This window comes from Coregonus lavaretus, assembly GCF_964263955.1.
Source record: "Coregonus lavaretus genome assembly, chromosome: 8".
NCBI classification, from domain to species: domain Eukaryota; kingdom Metazoa; phylum Chordata; class Actinopteri; order Salmoniformes; family Salmonidae; genus Coregonus; species Coregonus lavaretus.
Window position 1 is genome coordinate 9157337 of NC_139995.1, and position 17708 is coordinate 9175044.

Consider the following 17708-nt stretch of genomic DNA (forward strand, 5'->3'; position numbering starts at 1 on the left):
TGCAATTCGTTCCAGTCATTGGCAGCAGAGAACTGGAAGGAATGGCGGCCAAAGGAGGTGTTGGCTTTGGGAATGACCAGTGAGATATAACTGCTGGAGCGCAGACTACGGGTGGGTGCTGCTATGGTGACCAATGAGCTAAGATAAGGCGGGGATTTGCCTAGCAGTGATTTATAGATGGCCTGGAGCCAGTGGGTTTGACGACGAACATGTAGTGTGGACCAGCCAACAAGAGCGTACAGGTCACAGTGGTGGGTAGTGTATGGGGCTTTGGAGACAAAACGGATGGCACTGTGATAGACTACATCCAATTTGCTAAGTAGAGTGTTGGAGGCTATTTTGTAAATGACATCGCCGAAGTCAAGGATCGGTAGGATAGTCAGTTTTACGAGGGCATGTTTGGCAGCATGAGTGAAGGAGGCTTTGTTGCGAAATAGGAAGCCGATTCTAGATTTAACTTTGGATTGGAGATTCTTTATGTGAGTCTGGAAGGAGAGTTTACAGTCTAACCAGACACCTAGGTATTTGTAGTTGTCCACATACTCTAGGTCAGACCCGTCGAGAGTGGTGATTCTAGTCGGGTGGGCGGGTGCCAGCAGCGTTCGATTGAAAAGCATGCATTTAGTTTTACTAGTGTTTAAGAGCAGTTGGAGGCTACTGAAGGAGTGTTGTATGGCATTGAAGCTCGTTTGGAGGTTTGTTAACACAGTGTCCAATGAAGGGCCAGATGTATACAAAATGGTGTCGTCTGCGTAGAGGTGGATCTGAGAGTCACCAGCAGCAAGAGCGACATCATTGATATACACGGAGAAAAGTGTCGCCCCAAGAATTGAACCCTGTGGCAACCCCATAGAGACTGCCATAGGTCCAGACAACAGGCCCTCCGATTTGACACACTGAACTCTATCCGAGAAGTAGTTGGTGAACCAGGCGAGGCAGTCATTTGAGAAACCAAGGAAAACATTTTAAAACATTTTTACGACGCTGCACCTGATGAATTTATCAAATTGCTTCTTCCAATTATTGATAAACATACATCTATTAAGAAACTGACTTTTAGAACTGTTAAGGCTCCATGGATTGATGAGGAATTGAAAACATTTATGGCTGAAAGAGATGGGGCAAAAGGCGTCTGGCTGCACATCTGACTGGCTGACTTACTGCAAATTGAGAAATTATGTGACTAAACTCAACAAAAATAATAAGAAGCTGTATTATGAAGCCAAGATCAATGATATAAAGAATGATAGAAAAAAAACGTTAGAGTACTTTAAATGAAATTATGGGCAGAAAGACAAATTAAACTCCATCTTTCATTAAAATCAGATTGCTTACTCATCACAAAACCATTTGATGTTGCCAATTATTTCAATGATTACTTCATTGGCAAAGTGGGCAAAATTAGGCAGGAAATGCCAACAATGAACTGTGAGCCATCATGTTCATGTATAAAAAAATATATATAATGAAAGAAAAGCATTTGTTCCCTCACTGTATGCTACGTGTGTGCCTTTTTAAAATTGATGTAGTTCTGTCCTTGAGCTGTGCTTCTCAATTAATGTTCTGTATAATGTCATGTTTCATCTTTTGTGTGGACCCCAGGAAGGGTAGCAGCTGCTTTTGCAACAGCTAATGGGGATCCTAATAAAATACCAATACATGTTTTGCTACTTGCTGCCAGAGCCATAGCTATACTTGTAGTACTAGAACATTATTGAAAGCAAAGTGGTTACTAAATAGTATCCAAATACCTGCTCTGTATTTGTATTTGTATTTATTATGGATCCTCATTAGCGGCTGCCAAGGCAACAGCTACTCTTCCTGGGGTCCAACCACAATTTACATACAATAAAACAATACATAACACAACACCTTATTACACACTACTCTACCATAACATATGTACAATACTAAATCAATAATACAGAAAAATAACAATATTAAAATGTGTGTGTGTTAGCATGTGTTTGCGAATGCTGTGTGTGCCTGTGTTTGTGTGTGTGTGTGTCTCTTCACAGTCTGCGCTGTTCCATAATTGTATCTGATTTTACTGCTTGACTGAGTTACATGATGTGGAATAGAGTTCCATGTAGTCATGGCTCTATGTAGTACTGTGCATTTCCCATAGTCTGTTCTAGACTTGGGGACTGTGAAGAGACCTCTGGTGGCATGTCTCGTGGGGTATGCATGGGTGTCCGAGCTGTGTGCCAGCATTCCAAACAGACAGCTTGGTACATTCAGCTTGTCTACACCTCTTAAAAAAACAAGCAGTGATGAAGTCAATCTCTCTTCCACTCTAAGCCAGGAGAGACTAACATGCATGTCATTCATGTTAGCTCTCTGTGTACTTTTAAGGGCCAGCCGTGCTGCCCTGTTCTGAGCCAACTGCAATTTTCCCGAGTCCCTCCTTGTGGCACCTGACCACACTACTGAACAGTAGTCTAGGTGCGACAAAACTAGGGCCTGTAGGACCTGCCTTGTTGATAGTGTTGTTAAGAAGGCAGAGCAGCGCTTAATTATGGACATACTTCTCCCCATCTTAGCTACTGTTGTATCAATATGCTTTGACCATGACAGTTTACAATCCAGGGTTACTCCAAGCAGTTTAGTCTCCTCAACTTGCTCAATTTCCACATTATTCAGTACGAGATGTAGTTGAGGTTTAGGGTTTAGTGAATGATTTGACCCAAATACAATGCTTTTAGTTTTGGAAATATTTAGGACTAACTTATTCCTTGCCACCCATTCCGAAACTAACTGCAACTCTTTATTAAGTGTTGCAGTTATTTCAGTTGCTGTAGCAGCTGATGTGTATAGTGTTGAGTCATCCGCATACATAGACACACTGGCTTTACTCAAAGCCAGTGGCATGTCATTTGTAAAGATGGAAAAAAGTAAGGGGTCTAAACAGCTGCCCTGGGGAATTCCTGATTCTACCTGGATTTTGTTGGAGAGGCTTCCATTAAAGAACACCCTCTGTGTTCTGTTAGACAAGTAACTCTTTATCCACATTATAGCAGGGGGTGTAAAGCCATAACACATACGTTTTTCCAGCAGCAGACTATGATCGATAATGTCAAAAGCCGCACTGAAGTCTAACAAAACAGCCCCCACAATCTTTTTATCATAAATTTCTCTCAGCCAATCATCAGTCATTTGTGTAAGTGCTGTGCTTGTTGAATGTCCTTCTCTATAAGCATGCTGAAAGTTTGTTGTCAATTTGTTTACTGTAAAATAGCATTGTATCTGGTTAAACACAATTTTTTCCAATAGTTTACTAAGGGTTGGTAACAGGCTAATCGGTCGGCTATTTGAGCCTGTAAAGGGGGCTTTACTGTTCTATGGTAGCGGAATTACTTTTGCTTCCCTCCAAGCCTTGGGGCACATACATTCTAGTAGGCTTAAATTTAAATTATGGCAAATAGGAGTGGCAATATCGTCCACTATTATCCTCAGTAATTTTCCATCCAAGTTGTCAGACCCTGGTGGCTTGTCATTGTTAATAGACAACAATACTTTTTTCACCTCTTCCCCACTCACTTTACGGAATTCAAAATTACAATGGTTGTCTTTCATAATTTGGTCAGATATACTTGGATGTGTAGTGTCAGCAATTGTTGCTGGCATGTCATGCCTAAGTTTGCTAATTTTGCCAATGAAAAAATTATTAAAGTAGTTGGTAATATCAGTTGTTTTTGTGATGAATGAGCCATCTGATTCAATGAACGATGGAGCTGAGTTTGCCATTTTGCCCAAAATTTCATTTAAGGTGCTCCAAAGATTTTTACTATCATTCTTTATGTCATTTATCCTTGTTTCATAGTGTTGTTTCTTCTTCTTTGTATTCAGTTTAGTCACATGATTTCTCAATTTGCAATCCGTTTGCCAATCGGTTGTACAGCCAGACTTATTTGCCTTTCCTTTTGCCTCATCCCTCTCAACCATACAATTGTTAAATTCCTCATCAATCCAGGGGGATTTAACAATTTTTACAGTCATTTTCTTAATGGGTGCATGCTTATTAATAACTGGAATAAGCAATTTCATAAATGTGTCAAGTGCAGTGTCTGTCTGCTCCTCATTACACACCACGGACCAACATATATTCTTTACATCAACAACATAGGAATCACTACAAAACTTATTGTGGTCCTCTGTAGCTCAATTGGTAGAGCATGGCGCTTGTAACACCAGGGTAGTGGGTTCGATCCCCGGGACCACCCATACGTAAAAATGTATGCACGCATGACTGTAAGTCTCTTTGGATAAAAACGTCTGCTAAATGGCTTATTATTATTACCTCTTATACACAATATTAGGCCCAGCCTTTGGTTTTCCTAGATCTGGCTACTATATTGGGCCAATTGTGCACCGCCCCATGGGTCTCCCGGTCGCGGACGGCTACGACAGAGCCTGGATTCAAACCAGGATATCTAGTTGCACATCAAGCACTGCGATGCAGTGCCTTAGACCACTGCGCCACTCGGGAGGCTATCAAACGAATCAATAGTAAAGATATGATCAATACATGTTGATGATTTAATTCCTGTACTGTTTGTAACTACCCTGGTAGGTTGACTGATAACCTGAACCAGGTTGAATGCACTGGTTACAGTTTCAAGCTTTCTCTTGAGTGGGCAGCCTGATAAAAGCCAGTCAATATTTAAATCACCCAGAAAGTATACCTCTCTATTGATATCACATACATTATCAAGCATTTCTCACATGTTATCCAGATACTGACTGTTAGCACTTGGTGGTCTATAGCAGCTTCCCACCAGAATTGGCTTTAGGTGAGGCAGATGAACCTGTAGCCATATTACTTCAACAGTATTTAACATGAGATCCTCTCTAATCTTCACAGGAATGTGGTTCTGAACAGCAACACCTCCACCATTGGCATTTCTATATTTTCTGTAAATGTTATAACCTTGTATTGCTACTACTGTATCCTCAAAGGTATTATCTGAGTGAGTTTCAGATATAGTCAGAATATGAATGTCATCTGTTACTAGCAAATGATTGATTTCATGAACCTTGTTTCTTAAGATACATATGTCAACGTGGGCTATTTTGAGCACTTTTCTTCTGGGATGCTTACTTGTTTTTATTGCTTTACTGGGAAACTTAGCAGCGGTAGATGTGGTCATGTTGTTTATGTTAGTGCAGGGTGAGCTGCACACAGTGGCCTTCCTCCTCGGGCACACCGGCTCAGTGCTAACAGTATAAATCTGGTTCTTAGGCACATGATTACTGCATACAATAGCTGTAGGATCAGCAGAGGCATTCAGGGCAGTTAGAGGGACATAAATTAGGTTACTTATATTGTGTCTACCTACGCCCCTGTTGTAATGTACATTTGCTGAAGCATTTTGACAACTCTACGTCACAATGGTAGGGATTAGCTGAGCTGGGCCATTGGTAAGTCATTGTCTCAACGCAGCCTTATAATGCTGTGAAAGGATCCAGGAACCCAAATGATTTGGGTGGATCCCATCCTCCTTATAAAACGTGTTTTGTTTCCAAAAGGTATCGAAATTGTCAACAAATGTTACACCAATTGAGCTGCAATAATCACGTGGCCAATTGTGAAGAGCAAGAATCCTGCTAAAGCGTTCAATGCCACGATTCAGAGAGGGCACAGGGCCAGATATGATGGGGTTTGTGTTAGTGTCTAGCAGTGAGTCAGTCAGTTCTTTAAAATCCAGTTTCAACTGTTCAGAGCTGCCCTTCATAATGTCATTAAAACCCACATGGACTACGATAGAATCGATTTCCATGTCCTGATTTAGTACATTCGGGAGCAGCTTAGTAATGTCATTTACTCGAGCTCCGGGATAGGACATTGTTTTTGCACCAGGAACAGTCACATTTCTTACCATGGAGCTGCCCAAAATCACGGCTGGCGAGAAGGACAAGGAACTTCGCCCACTCCCACACTTCACAGGATGCAGGCCTCCGACAGATGGAGAAGCCCTGCTCGATGTAGAGCAGGGACGGAAGGTTGATGACTTCGAAATCGTAGTAGTACACACTGCGGCCGCAGATACAGGCACCCCCAGCGACGAAGGTGCTGGAAGATCAGGCTCCAGGACGGCGAAACTATTTGTTGTTTGTATCCGCTCTGGGCCTCTCGTTGGGAGTGTAGACTGCTTTGCGGGAGGTCACTGTCTTCAGCTTCCACGGCTCGTGACATGCGACCATCATTGATTTTCCTTTCTCCTCATGCTGTGCTCCTTTGACGGTGCTTTCAGATGGGGGAGCTCTGGGCAACACCGGCCAGTCGGATAAGGACAAACGAGAAGGCGGAGATGCATCAAACAAGCGTGAACGCCGTCCAGCCACCGTCGTAGAAAATGTAAACATTCCACTCTGTGTTTTCCCCAGTTTCTTACGTAGGCTGGTGACCTGCATGATCAAGGAAGCCACCTCAAGCCTATAATCCTCGGCAAGTAAACAATTGCCGCATTGGAACTCTGAGTGATCCGGTTTGTCCCGAAACAAAGCGTAATAGATACAGCTCCTACAGCGCTGGAACCGTTCATTTAGTTCTCCAGACAAAGAGGGCTCCATTGCTAAATGAATCTGGTAGTAACTTTGTTAGCTTGATGGCTAGCATCTTAGCATCTCTGTTAAGCAGGCTTCAACCTGTCTCTTAAGCAGGATTCCGGGACAAGAAATAGCGGTCCTAGCTGTTAAAAGCTAACCGCGTCGTGGAATCCACGCAAAAACAAGTTCTGTATTCATTTTTATGAATAGCGTTTTTGATTTAATCCAAAATAACAAACCAAGTGTTTTCCAGCATACAATGTTCAGCTGCGTGGGGAGAAAGTTTGTCTCTACTCTTGATCGTTTCTGTATTGACCCTAAATGCCAATAATACAGTTAAATCAAATCAAATCAAATGTTATTGGTGTGTTTGGACCATGATAGTTTGTTGGTGATGTGGACACCAAGGAACTTGAAGCTCTCAACCTGTTCCACTACAGCCCCGTCGATGAGAATGGGGGCGTGCTCAGTCCTCTTTTTTTTCCTGTAGTCCACAATCATCTCCTTTGTCTTGGTCACGTTGAGTTAGCTGTTGTTGGCAAGGTAGCTAGCTGAAGTAAGCTATGCACATCTTTTTCTGACGTGTGACATGACATTACATGTTAGCTTGATGTTTTTAGCTAGCAACAGTATCATTCCCCTTTCATCTGTGGTATCATAGCTAGCCTGGCTCGCTAGGATGATCAAATAATGTTGTATAACCAAAAGTAGTACCAGCTATCTACTTACCTACTCACCAACACCAGTCACAGGTTTGACATTTGACAGACAGCAGAAGTGGAAGTTTTGGATGTAATCCATTCCTGGCCATTAGAGTTTGGCACGGGAACAGGACTCCCGCTGGTCTTGCAGGTCCCGCGGGACAGGATCGAAAGACCACAGGCACGGGAATAGTTATGAATTGTTATGAACTGAGTTTTTTTCTTTTGGGTTAGAAATATGTAATGTGTGGAGCATTTCATAAAATAAATATTGTTTACTTAATACAAATCTATACAAAATAAATTGTCATTTTCCCCCTCCCCCTTCCGTCGACTCACTCACTCCAGTTGTAGACAGTCACTACTTTACCTCAGATGCCAATGTACATCAGTGAATGATGAAGCCTTCAAGAGATGAATTGCAACATCTTGTTGAAGCCAAGGACCCATCAATAACATTAGAGCCATTAAAAGGAAAGAGCAATGTTTTAGCTACATTTTATAGATGTGTTTTTGACAACGAAGGAACAGAGTACACGGCTTGTAAAATAAGCCATAGTTCAATCAACAACGTTACCGGTCTAGCCCAATTGGTCCTTTTAAAATGCATGCGGAGACACACACACAATGAGTTCATCCAACTCTGAGTAAGTAGAAGGGCTGCCTTCATTGCTAGAATCTTGTAATATGGTTGTTATCAGCTGACACTTTAGTCATCACCTTTGTGCACAAAACATCCATTGAATTATTCAAATAATTGTCACATTTTTCCCCCCATCACTGACAGCCGAAGATATTAACATGTTATTTTCATCCCAATGTCTGCATGTTTTTGGATGACGTGCTGACATCATCGCTGCTCCCTGTGCACACTGAGTGCTAGTGTGCATGTGAAGTATGCGAACGTGAGTAGATTACCGACAACAGTCGGACATCTTGTACGCAGTCTCCAGTTATTTTATACCTCAATGGGACAGACAGACGAGCAGCTAACAGAGGACGTTACAGTGCCTTCAGAAATTATTCACACCCCTTGAATGTTTCCACATTTTGTTGTGACAGGCTGAATTTAAAATAGATTAAATTGAGACCTTTTGTCACTGGCCTACACAAAATACCCCATAATGTCAAAATGGAATTATGTTTTTCAAAATGTTGAGTCAGTAAGTATTGCCCGTTGTTATGGAAAGCCTAAATCAGTTCAGGAGTAAACATTTGCAATAATAGTGTTTAACAGGATTTTTGAATGACTATCTAATCTTTGTACCCCACACACGCAATTATTGGTAAGGTCCCTAAGTCGAGCAGTACATTTAAAACCGATTCAATCACATAGACCAGGGAGGTTTTCCAAAGCATCACAAAGAAGGGCACCTATTGGTAGATGGTTAAATAAAAAGCAGACATTTAATATCCCTTTGAGCATGGTGCAGTTAATAATTACACTTTGGATGGTGTATCAATACACCCAGTCACTACAAAGATACAGGCGTCCTTCCTAACTTAGTTGCCGGAGAGGAAGAAAACTGCTCCGGGATTTCACCATGAGGCCAAAGGTGACTTTAAAACAGTTTCAGAGTTTAATGCTGAAATATGCAACTTTTGGGGTGTGCTTGCGTGCATGCGTGTGGTTTGACCTGTTCATGCCATGTCAGAATGAGGCTGGTGTGCAGTACATCACAGGCACAAAGGTGCACAACCCAATCCTCTGGGAGCCAAGACGACTGGAGCCAATTTAAGCTATTGAAAACTGTTTCTCTTTGAGTAACATAATATTGATTCAAGTCCTAACACATTCCTATTTTATTCCTGTTCATTAAAGCCCAATAAGCATAGGCTGATTAAAGTACTGTCACAGGCTAAAGTTACGGTCTGAGTGTGCAATATTAACCTGGAAGAAGACATTACACCTCAGTGTTGAAGATCATTCAAACTACTGTTTTATGCATTTTGTAAGTGACATATCTTTTTTGTTTGTTTTCAGCATGAAAGAGTGTCCAGGTAAGCTGCTTTCATCTCAGTTCACTTTATCAAAAGACACAGGAGGGCTTCAGATTTTCATTACCAGGCATTCACACACATCCTAACAGCCATTGGTCAACTTTATTACTCAGGCCCCCATTGCACCCGACTTTTATTACAATTAGGGTCAAAAGTATATTGACGATCAAGCTCTGACACAGTGAAGTAGGTTCAGGTTCAGTCATTTGGAATATCTGTCCTATCTTTCCCTCAGGCTGGACTCGTCTGGTGCTTACGACAGAGAGGCCTATGATGCTCGCAGGGAAAACAGAATGGCAGCGCGGAAAAAGGCTGAGGAAGAGGCAGGATGCACGGACTATAAGAAGGCAACCTGAAATGCAATGATCTGTTGTGACATCTGTTATATCATGATAATGACAGTATTATGTGGCCATTATGACAGAGGGTTCAAGTAAAGTGTAATAGTAAAATGCTGTGGCATGTTATGATATTCTGTGTCTGAGTTTGCTGTTGCATCCTGTATATTGCAGATGTACGAGGAGGCCATGTCTACAAATGAGAGACTCAAGTCCCGGCTGCAGGGCAGTAAACAGGAGCTGGTGTTGGTACAGACTCAGCTGGAGAAAGTCACACAGGTGATTATCCCTAACTGGTATTCATCCGCCACACAAAATAGCTCAAACCCTCATCCCAAACATCAAATAAAACGGATGAAAATTACCAGTTTGCAGAAGAGTCCAATGAAAAAGTACACTAAAGTATGTGGACACCTGCCTGTCGAACATCTCATTCTAAAATCATGGGCATTAATATGGAGTTGGTGCCCCCTTTGCTATAACAGCCTCCACTCTTCTGTGAAGGCTTTCCTCTAGATGTTGGAACAATGCTGCGGGGACTTGCTTCCATTCAGCCACAAGAGGATTAGTGATGTCGGGCACTGATGTTGGGCGATTAGGCCTGGCTCGCAGTCAACGTTCCAATTCATCCCAAAGGTGTTCGATGGGGTTGAGTCAGGGCTCAGTGCGGGCCAGTCAAGTTCTTCCACACCGATCTCGACAAACCATTTCTGTATGGACCTCGCTTTGTGCACAGGGTTATTATCATGCTGAAACAGGAAAGGACCTTCCCCAAATGGTTGCCACAAATTTGGAAGCACAGAATCGTCTAGAATGTCATTGTATGCTGTGGTGTTAAGATTTCCCTTCACTAGAACTAAGGAGCCTAGCCCAAACCATGAAAAACAGCCCCAGACCATTATTCCTCCTCCACCAAACTTACAGTTGGCAATATGCATTGGGGCAGGTAGCGTTCTCCTGGCATCCGCCAAACCCAGATTTGTCAGTCGGACTGCCAGATGGTGAAGCGTGATTCATCACTCCAGAGAACGCGTTTCCACTGCTCCAGAGTCCAATGGCGGCAAGCTTTACACCGCTCCAGCCGACGCTTGGCATTGCACATGGTGATCTTAGGCTTGTGTGCGGCTGCTCGGCCATGGGAACTCATTTCATGAAGCTCCCGACGAGCAGTTCTTGTGTTGACGTTGCTTCCAGAGGCAGTTTGGAACTCGGTAGTGAGTGTTGCAAACGAGGACAGACGATCTTTACACGTTACGTACTTCAGCACTCGGCAGTCCCATTCTGTGAGCTTGTGTGGCCTACCTCTTCAAGGCTGAGCTGTTGTTGCTCCTAGACATTTCCACACTAACAGCACTTACAGTTGACCGGGGCAGCTCCAGCAGGGCAGAAATTTGACGAACTGACTTGTTGGAAAGGTGGCATCCTATGACGGTGCCATGTTGAAAGTCACTGAGTTCTTCAGTACGGGCCATTCTACTGTCAATGTTTGTGTATGGAGATTGCATGGCAGTGTGCTCTATTTTATACACCTGTCAGTAACGGGTGTGGCTGAAATAGCCTAATCCACTCATTTGAAAGGGTGTCCACATACTTGTAGTGTATATGTATGGTTGTGCCATTTCATGACGTATCATTGTGATTCCCAATTTACAGTTCTTGTCAAATACATGGTGGAGTAACTCTTCCATGTCCTATTACATGGACCACTGCACAATAGAATCAGGAAAAATGCAGTAGTGAGAACTATGACAGATTATGTAGTAAAATGCTTTGGCTGATTCCAAGAGGAAAATGCTTGGGAATTGGTATTTGTGAAGTACAGTACCATGGTTGTTTTCAAAGGTAAATATTGAAGAGTTTCGTTCCAAAACGCTATGTCCACAAATCGTTTACATTTGTGTTTCTTTCATCAGAAATGATTGCTTATGGCTGCCTTCATGTGTGTGTAAAATATTACTGTTTTTTCATTCATAGATTTTAGATGTGTATTAAAATGGCTTTTGTTGCAAAACGCTAATTATCCATTGTTTAGCTGGAATGGAATTGTCTTATCCTGTATATTCGACTGATATGTGCTTGTCTCTCACCTAGCAATCTTAAAATGAATGAATGTAAGTCACTCTGGATAAGAGCATCTGCTAAATGACAAAAATGGCAAATATAAATATTTTATATACAGACCTCATAGTACTGTATTGATATCAATATTGATGTCACAAATGTATAATTTGTACATTACTTTATTAAAAATATAATTAGTTGTCACATTTGACTGTGTAAAACCTACCAGTACTACTTATTATTTTGAGTGAGGCTCAGGCGGATATATAGCGTTTTGCAACAAAACATGATTATTTGTCTCTCTGAAATGAAACCATCACGTGATACTGTAGATTTCAAACAAATACATGTCTGTTATTGAACAACCCCATGCCTTGATTAGGTGGTGAAAAAACACATCAATCTCTTTCATAAGTTCTTTAACCCTTTAACCCTATCCTCAACCGTCTCGTTGAGCATGTTTTGACAGAGGATTTAGAAGTATAAAAAGGTATGCACTCACTAACTGTAAGTCGCTCTGGATAAGAGCGTCTGCTACATGACTAAAATGTTAAATTTTAAGTAGATATAAAAAAAATTTGATTGGTCGTCTCCCCAGCCCTCCTACATCAATTTACATCATTTGTATCCTTTTGGGTGGCTGCAGTTCAGTGTTGTGGCACTCTAACTTTGCCCAATCAGAGAACTGTAAGAAAACTCAAAATCGGTCACCAAAGATATGGGATAAAAGGCAGGAAATCAGTTGGTGAGCGATGAATATTGCACCATTTCTGTTAGGAATAAGAATATGGTAAATAGTAATAAATAGTCATAGAAATAGTAATACAAAAAATGCTATAATAGAAAACTACTCTTTGTCATGTATGTGGGAAACGTGATGGAAGAATGTACAGTAGCTAATTTGAAATGGAAGAAAACCACTTTGGGTGATATTGCATTATACACCACCTGAAAACGCATTCATTTCAATATAATTAAATATACATTTTTGGACACACAAAATTACCATCATGTGTCCAAATTTGACATCAGTCCTCATTTAACAATGCTTACCTACCTATGACAGCCACTGAAGCAGACCTAAAGTAATTTATGTTATGCAAATTGCCCTTCTAATGTGGCATTGTTAATATGATCCTCTTTTGACTTCTCAACCGCCTGGTAGAGATCTAATTTCCAAATTGAACATAAAGCTGAACCCCCCCTCTCCCTCGGCCACCTTCCACTTAGATATGCGGAAGGCCGATAGTCGGATGCGGTGGAAGGTGGCCAAGCTAAAGCGGTGTTTGATATCTCTAGCTTAAACTGACAGATTTTGATAGGGATTTTCTTATTATGTTGCTTTGATTGACGCACGGGTGCACGGGTTCGTCAATAGACTCCATCTGAAAATGGATATATAGCGTTTTGGAATGAAACTCTTCATATGAGAAATGTCTGCAGTTTCAGGGATTGTGCTGTTCTCATTTTCGCCATTTTAACCATGGACTTTTGCATTGCAGAGAAAGATCACAATGACTGAGAGGTCCAATGAGAGGTCCATGCTTGAGAAAGAAAGACGGGTGAGATCCTTATCTCACTGGATGTTTGCCTATGGACTTTCTTTTTACTTCTCTCTTGGTCTGGTACAACTTGTCTATTTGATATATTTTATTTTAATAGGTCATAGGTCAAGTCATGGTCAGGCTGATAGCCCCATCATGTTTAGTCTCATTGTGACATGTATCATCTCCTCTCTGTAGGAAACACGTGTCCTACAGAAGAAGATATCAGACATGGAAGATGAAGTGAAGGTATCTGTCCAGTTCCAATAATCTTGTCTTGGAGGCAGAGCTGAGCAATTTCCACTAGATTATTTATTTTATTTTACCTTTATTTAACTAGGCAAGTCAGTTAAGAACAAATTCATATTTACAATGACGGCCTACACCAGCCAAACCCGGACGATGCTGGGCCAATTGTGCGCTGCCTTATGGGACTCCCAATCACGTCCGGTTGTGATACAGCCTGGAATCGAACCAGGGGGTCTGTAGTGATGCCTCAAGCACTGAGCACTAAGATGCAGTGCCTTAGACCGCTGTGCCACTCGGGAGCCAGCTGCAAAATCAAAATTTGCTATATAACGTACAAATTAATGAAAACAAGGTAAGTGTTAGGCATACGGTTAGCAGTGTGGTTAAGGTTAGGGTTAAGGTTAGGGTTAGGTTCAAAATCAGATTGTATGACTTTGTGGCTGTGCCAGCTAGTGACCACCCTGCAGAGCTGCCTCCAGTACATGAGTCATCCCAATAAATACCAACCTGCTTGAAGATACTGAATTGATAGTGAGAGATGTTCAAGGTTTGACCAATTCAGGGCACTTTTCTTGTGGCTTAATGCCAGTTCTTGTCCCTCTTGAGAACATCTCTAATAGACTGAACTGAGCCACAGCAGAGAGAGAACATATTGCCAAAACACACTCTCCACAAAGCCGCCCTGCAGACAGATGTGACTTGGTGCTATAGTGTTAGTCTGTCTATCTATTCCCTATAATGCACTGCTTTGTGATGTGATATTCTAAGATTACATTGTTTGTCACCATTATGCCCCGTTGGCTGTGGATTGTGAGAGTGCTTTGATTGATATTCATTGAGTGAGTACGCCATTGATATTTGTCTGCATTCACTACTGCCACAAGCATCTGCAGTGTTCCATACACCAGGGTACAGACAACAACCTCTTATTATCTCTGAATGAGAGATACTATCTCTGTGGGCAAACACTGTGGGGCCATACTTGTGAACATTTAAAGTTAAATGGGTTCTCCAGCTCAAAATGCGTATCAGGGAATGAAAAGGCATCGATTTACTTGCACGTGATAGAAGGCTCGATTGTAGGGGAGGGTTTGGCCGGCAGGGATGTGGGTTCGTTTCCCACGGGGGGCCAGTATGGGGGGAGAAAAAAATTAATAAATAAATAATAATAATAATAAAATAAAAAATAAAAAAACGTATGCATTCACTAACTGTAAGTCGCTCTGGATAAGAGCGTCTGCTAAATGACTAAAATGTAAATGTAAATGTAGATGGTCCCATCAGATAACATGGCACACGTTAGCCCTATGCAAACCTCAACAGGTGGTACTGATTTTATACTGGCACAACATTTTCATTAGCCTATGAAAGATCTTAGACTTTATATCCACCGATCAATGGCATTTCTTAAAATAGTTCAACCCTGGCCACTAGAGGGGTATTTTAAACCTACAAATTCAAGGTTTACTTGTTCTGTTAGTCTGTAACAAAATGTAATGTGCCAATATTGAACTGATGCATCCTTGACTAGGCTTACTAGTGGTAGACTAGTAAGCCTATATGACAAAATCCAATGTTTTTGTTGATCAATTTCACACATCCATGTGCTTTTATGGGAAAGCTGAAGAGCTTTATGGATTTGTCAGATAGTAGCCATATCATTGTCATCATCACTTCTCTGTGGTACACGCTGCTAAAGTGGTTGACTTGCAATCGATAGTGTACTTTAACCGTGGGTTTGAACCCCCCTCGCTTTTTTGTTGAGGAAAACACTGTTCACTGCCAGTCCTTATGCTCGATTCAAAACGAATGTGACGAAGTGGATCAATATAACAATGCATAGCGGTTAGCCTGCATGTAAGTGTAGCCTACATAAGAATATACTAATGACAGCCAACTGTCTTCCTACATTAAGAATGTCGATTTCGAGTCCTGCAGACTCGCAATTAAATTTATTTAAAAGAACTGCAATACTGCCATTGGTAGGATGATAACGAGAGTGCAAATTACCTACTGTACACATTGTAATGCTAATCTTTTTTGAATCTACTAACCTGTGACAAAGTAGATAAAAAATGCATATAAAACATTGTAGGCCTACATTTAGGTGTACACGTCCATGTAATATAGCCTATTCAATATGATTATTAGCCAATAGCAGTGTGTTTGTGTGCAAGGCTGAAGAAAGAGGTAGCTCCTTATTCAATTCATTCATAATCTTCATTTTCAAGCTGTTTGCTGTAGGCATCCCTTTTCAACACACTATATAATCAGTGCCACCTGTTGAAGTTAGCATAGGGCTAACGTGTGCCATGTTTTCTGATGGGACAAGCTACAATTTTAGCATTTGTCACAGTAAATCAACGATTTTAATTGACTAATACACATTTTGAGCTGGAGAACCCATTTAACTGAATGGTTGCTTATGTTTGAAAGTATGGCCCCAGTTGACTCGGAGGAGAGATGGGTGATGAATGTGTTAGTCATTGTCATTTGTTCTGTATATCACATTTGGACTGCAATATTTAGTAAATCACCTTGAATTGGTATACTTTCAACTTTTAGCTTTTCCTTTAACAAACATAACATCTACACACTGTACTATTTCAATAACCCCAACCCCAACCCTAATCCTCCTCTGTTTGCTTGTTGTCTGCTGTCCTCCACAGATCCAGACAGAGCTGAAGAATGAGAACCAGAGACTGAAGGACGAGAACGTAGCCTTAATCCGGGTCATCAGTAAACTGTCTAAGTGAGAGGAGGAGGAAGAGGATGATCCAAGCTTTATTTCCAATTTTTACCCCGACTTCCCCACCACCATCACCTCCACCAACCACCACTACATTCAAATCATGATAGGAATGACAGATAGGCGCCAACTTTAAATCACATCTTGACGCTCCTTTCACCTTTCTCCTCTGTCTTCTGTTGATGATTGTACTGTACACAGATAGTGTTCACACACAGTCAGCACATTATAATTTTTTTAAATGTATTTATGGATTGTTATAATGCACACTTATATCATCATAGCACATAATTATACTGTACGATTGTCTACAAAGGTTTAATCTATAAACTGGTGTAACAGCTGATATATTATGATGTTCTATATCACTATGTTACATTTAAAATGTTTATTTAAAACTCCATCACCTGAATAGTCTCCTGCGCCTTTTATAAATTATTGATAATGATTGTCTATGCTGCAATCCAATGCAATCTCTTGTATGCACTGTCATCAACTGGTCATGTGTGGTAATGCATCTTACTGCAGAGGCCTACCGTATATATGACATGATTGCGAATCAGGGTTGGTACACATTTGTAAGCAATAATAAAGCAGGTATAGATTATATGAAGAAGTGAATTTGAAAATATAATAAAAAATATATATTGTTTACAAACCACGCAAGACAAGCATACTTAAAATGCCTTTATTTCCTATGATTACATATAGATACGTCTGTTGAGACATTCCATGTTTTGGTTCCCTTGAGGTTCTAAATAATATCACATTGACTGATATATTGATACAAGAGCTGGAGGATTTGGATTATTTTTGCTGGACAACATGTTCCTTGGCAGGGAAATAAATCATGCAATCCACAAAAGGCACAACTACTGATACACACATACACACACCTCTACAAAAAAAAGTATAATAATCAAGTTCAAGCATTTCCCTTGTCCATGTTGTTGAATGGTATAGAAGGAGAGGAGGGAGTGAGGAGGCGAGGCAGAGGGGAACAGTTCTTTGGAAGTCTTATAGTATGGTGACCACGGAGGATCAAAACGCTATGCATAAAGAAGAACCGTTTTTCTTTTTTAAGCAGCAAGGTTGGCAGTATTGCATTGCGAATGTAGCTCTGCACTGTTTGGGTCCGCCCCATGCTCAAAAGAGTTCCATAGACCCAGGAAGACAGGGATTTTGTTGCCTGCATTGCAGTAATTTGAGAAAAAAAACACTCAGTTTCTGTTGTCCACTGAGAAAACGTTAGAAGAACACAGGCGCTATTGGTCCTATTGCAAATACAATTTAAATCATTTAAAATAGACAGAATAATGGTCTATAAAACAATAATAATCAACCCAAGCATACTCAATACTAGGGATATGGAAAACAAGTGCGGAAGTAACAGTATTCATTCATCACCACAATTAAACTCATATTTTGAGTAATAACTGCTTTACTGGAATGGAGTTTATACTGTATGGATCATACAAATCAGCTGTATACTTGCAATCAGAGTATTAAGAGCATG

At 41.0% G+C, this 17708-nt stretch overlaps 1 protein-coding gene across 1 annotated transcript in view; it reads left to right on the forward strand.

Moving 5' to 3' along the window:
* LOC311133867 (protein phosphatase 1 regulatory subunit 12B-like) overlaps positions 1–16853 on the forward strand; it is a 34929-nt gene extending 18076 nt beyond the window's left edge. Inside the window, exons 2-7 of the mRNA XM_084167473.1 lie at positions 9235–9251; positions 9487–9598; positions 9764–9868; positions 13153–13212; positions 13393–13443; positions 16113–16853. Of these exons, the coding sequence (XP_084023599.1) occupies positions 9235–9251; positions 9487–9598; positions 9764–9868; positions 13153–13212; positions 13393–13443; positions 16113–16199 (432 nt within the window). The 3' untranslated portion in view covers positions 16200–16853. The remainder of the gene's footprint in view (positions 1–9234; positions 9252–9486; positions 9599–9763; positions 9869–13152; positions 13213–13392; positions 13444–16112) is intronic.
* Positions 16854–17708: the final 855 nt, after the last annotated feature.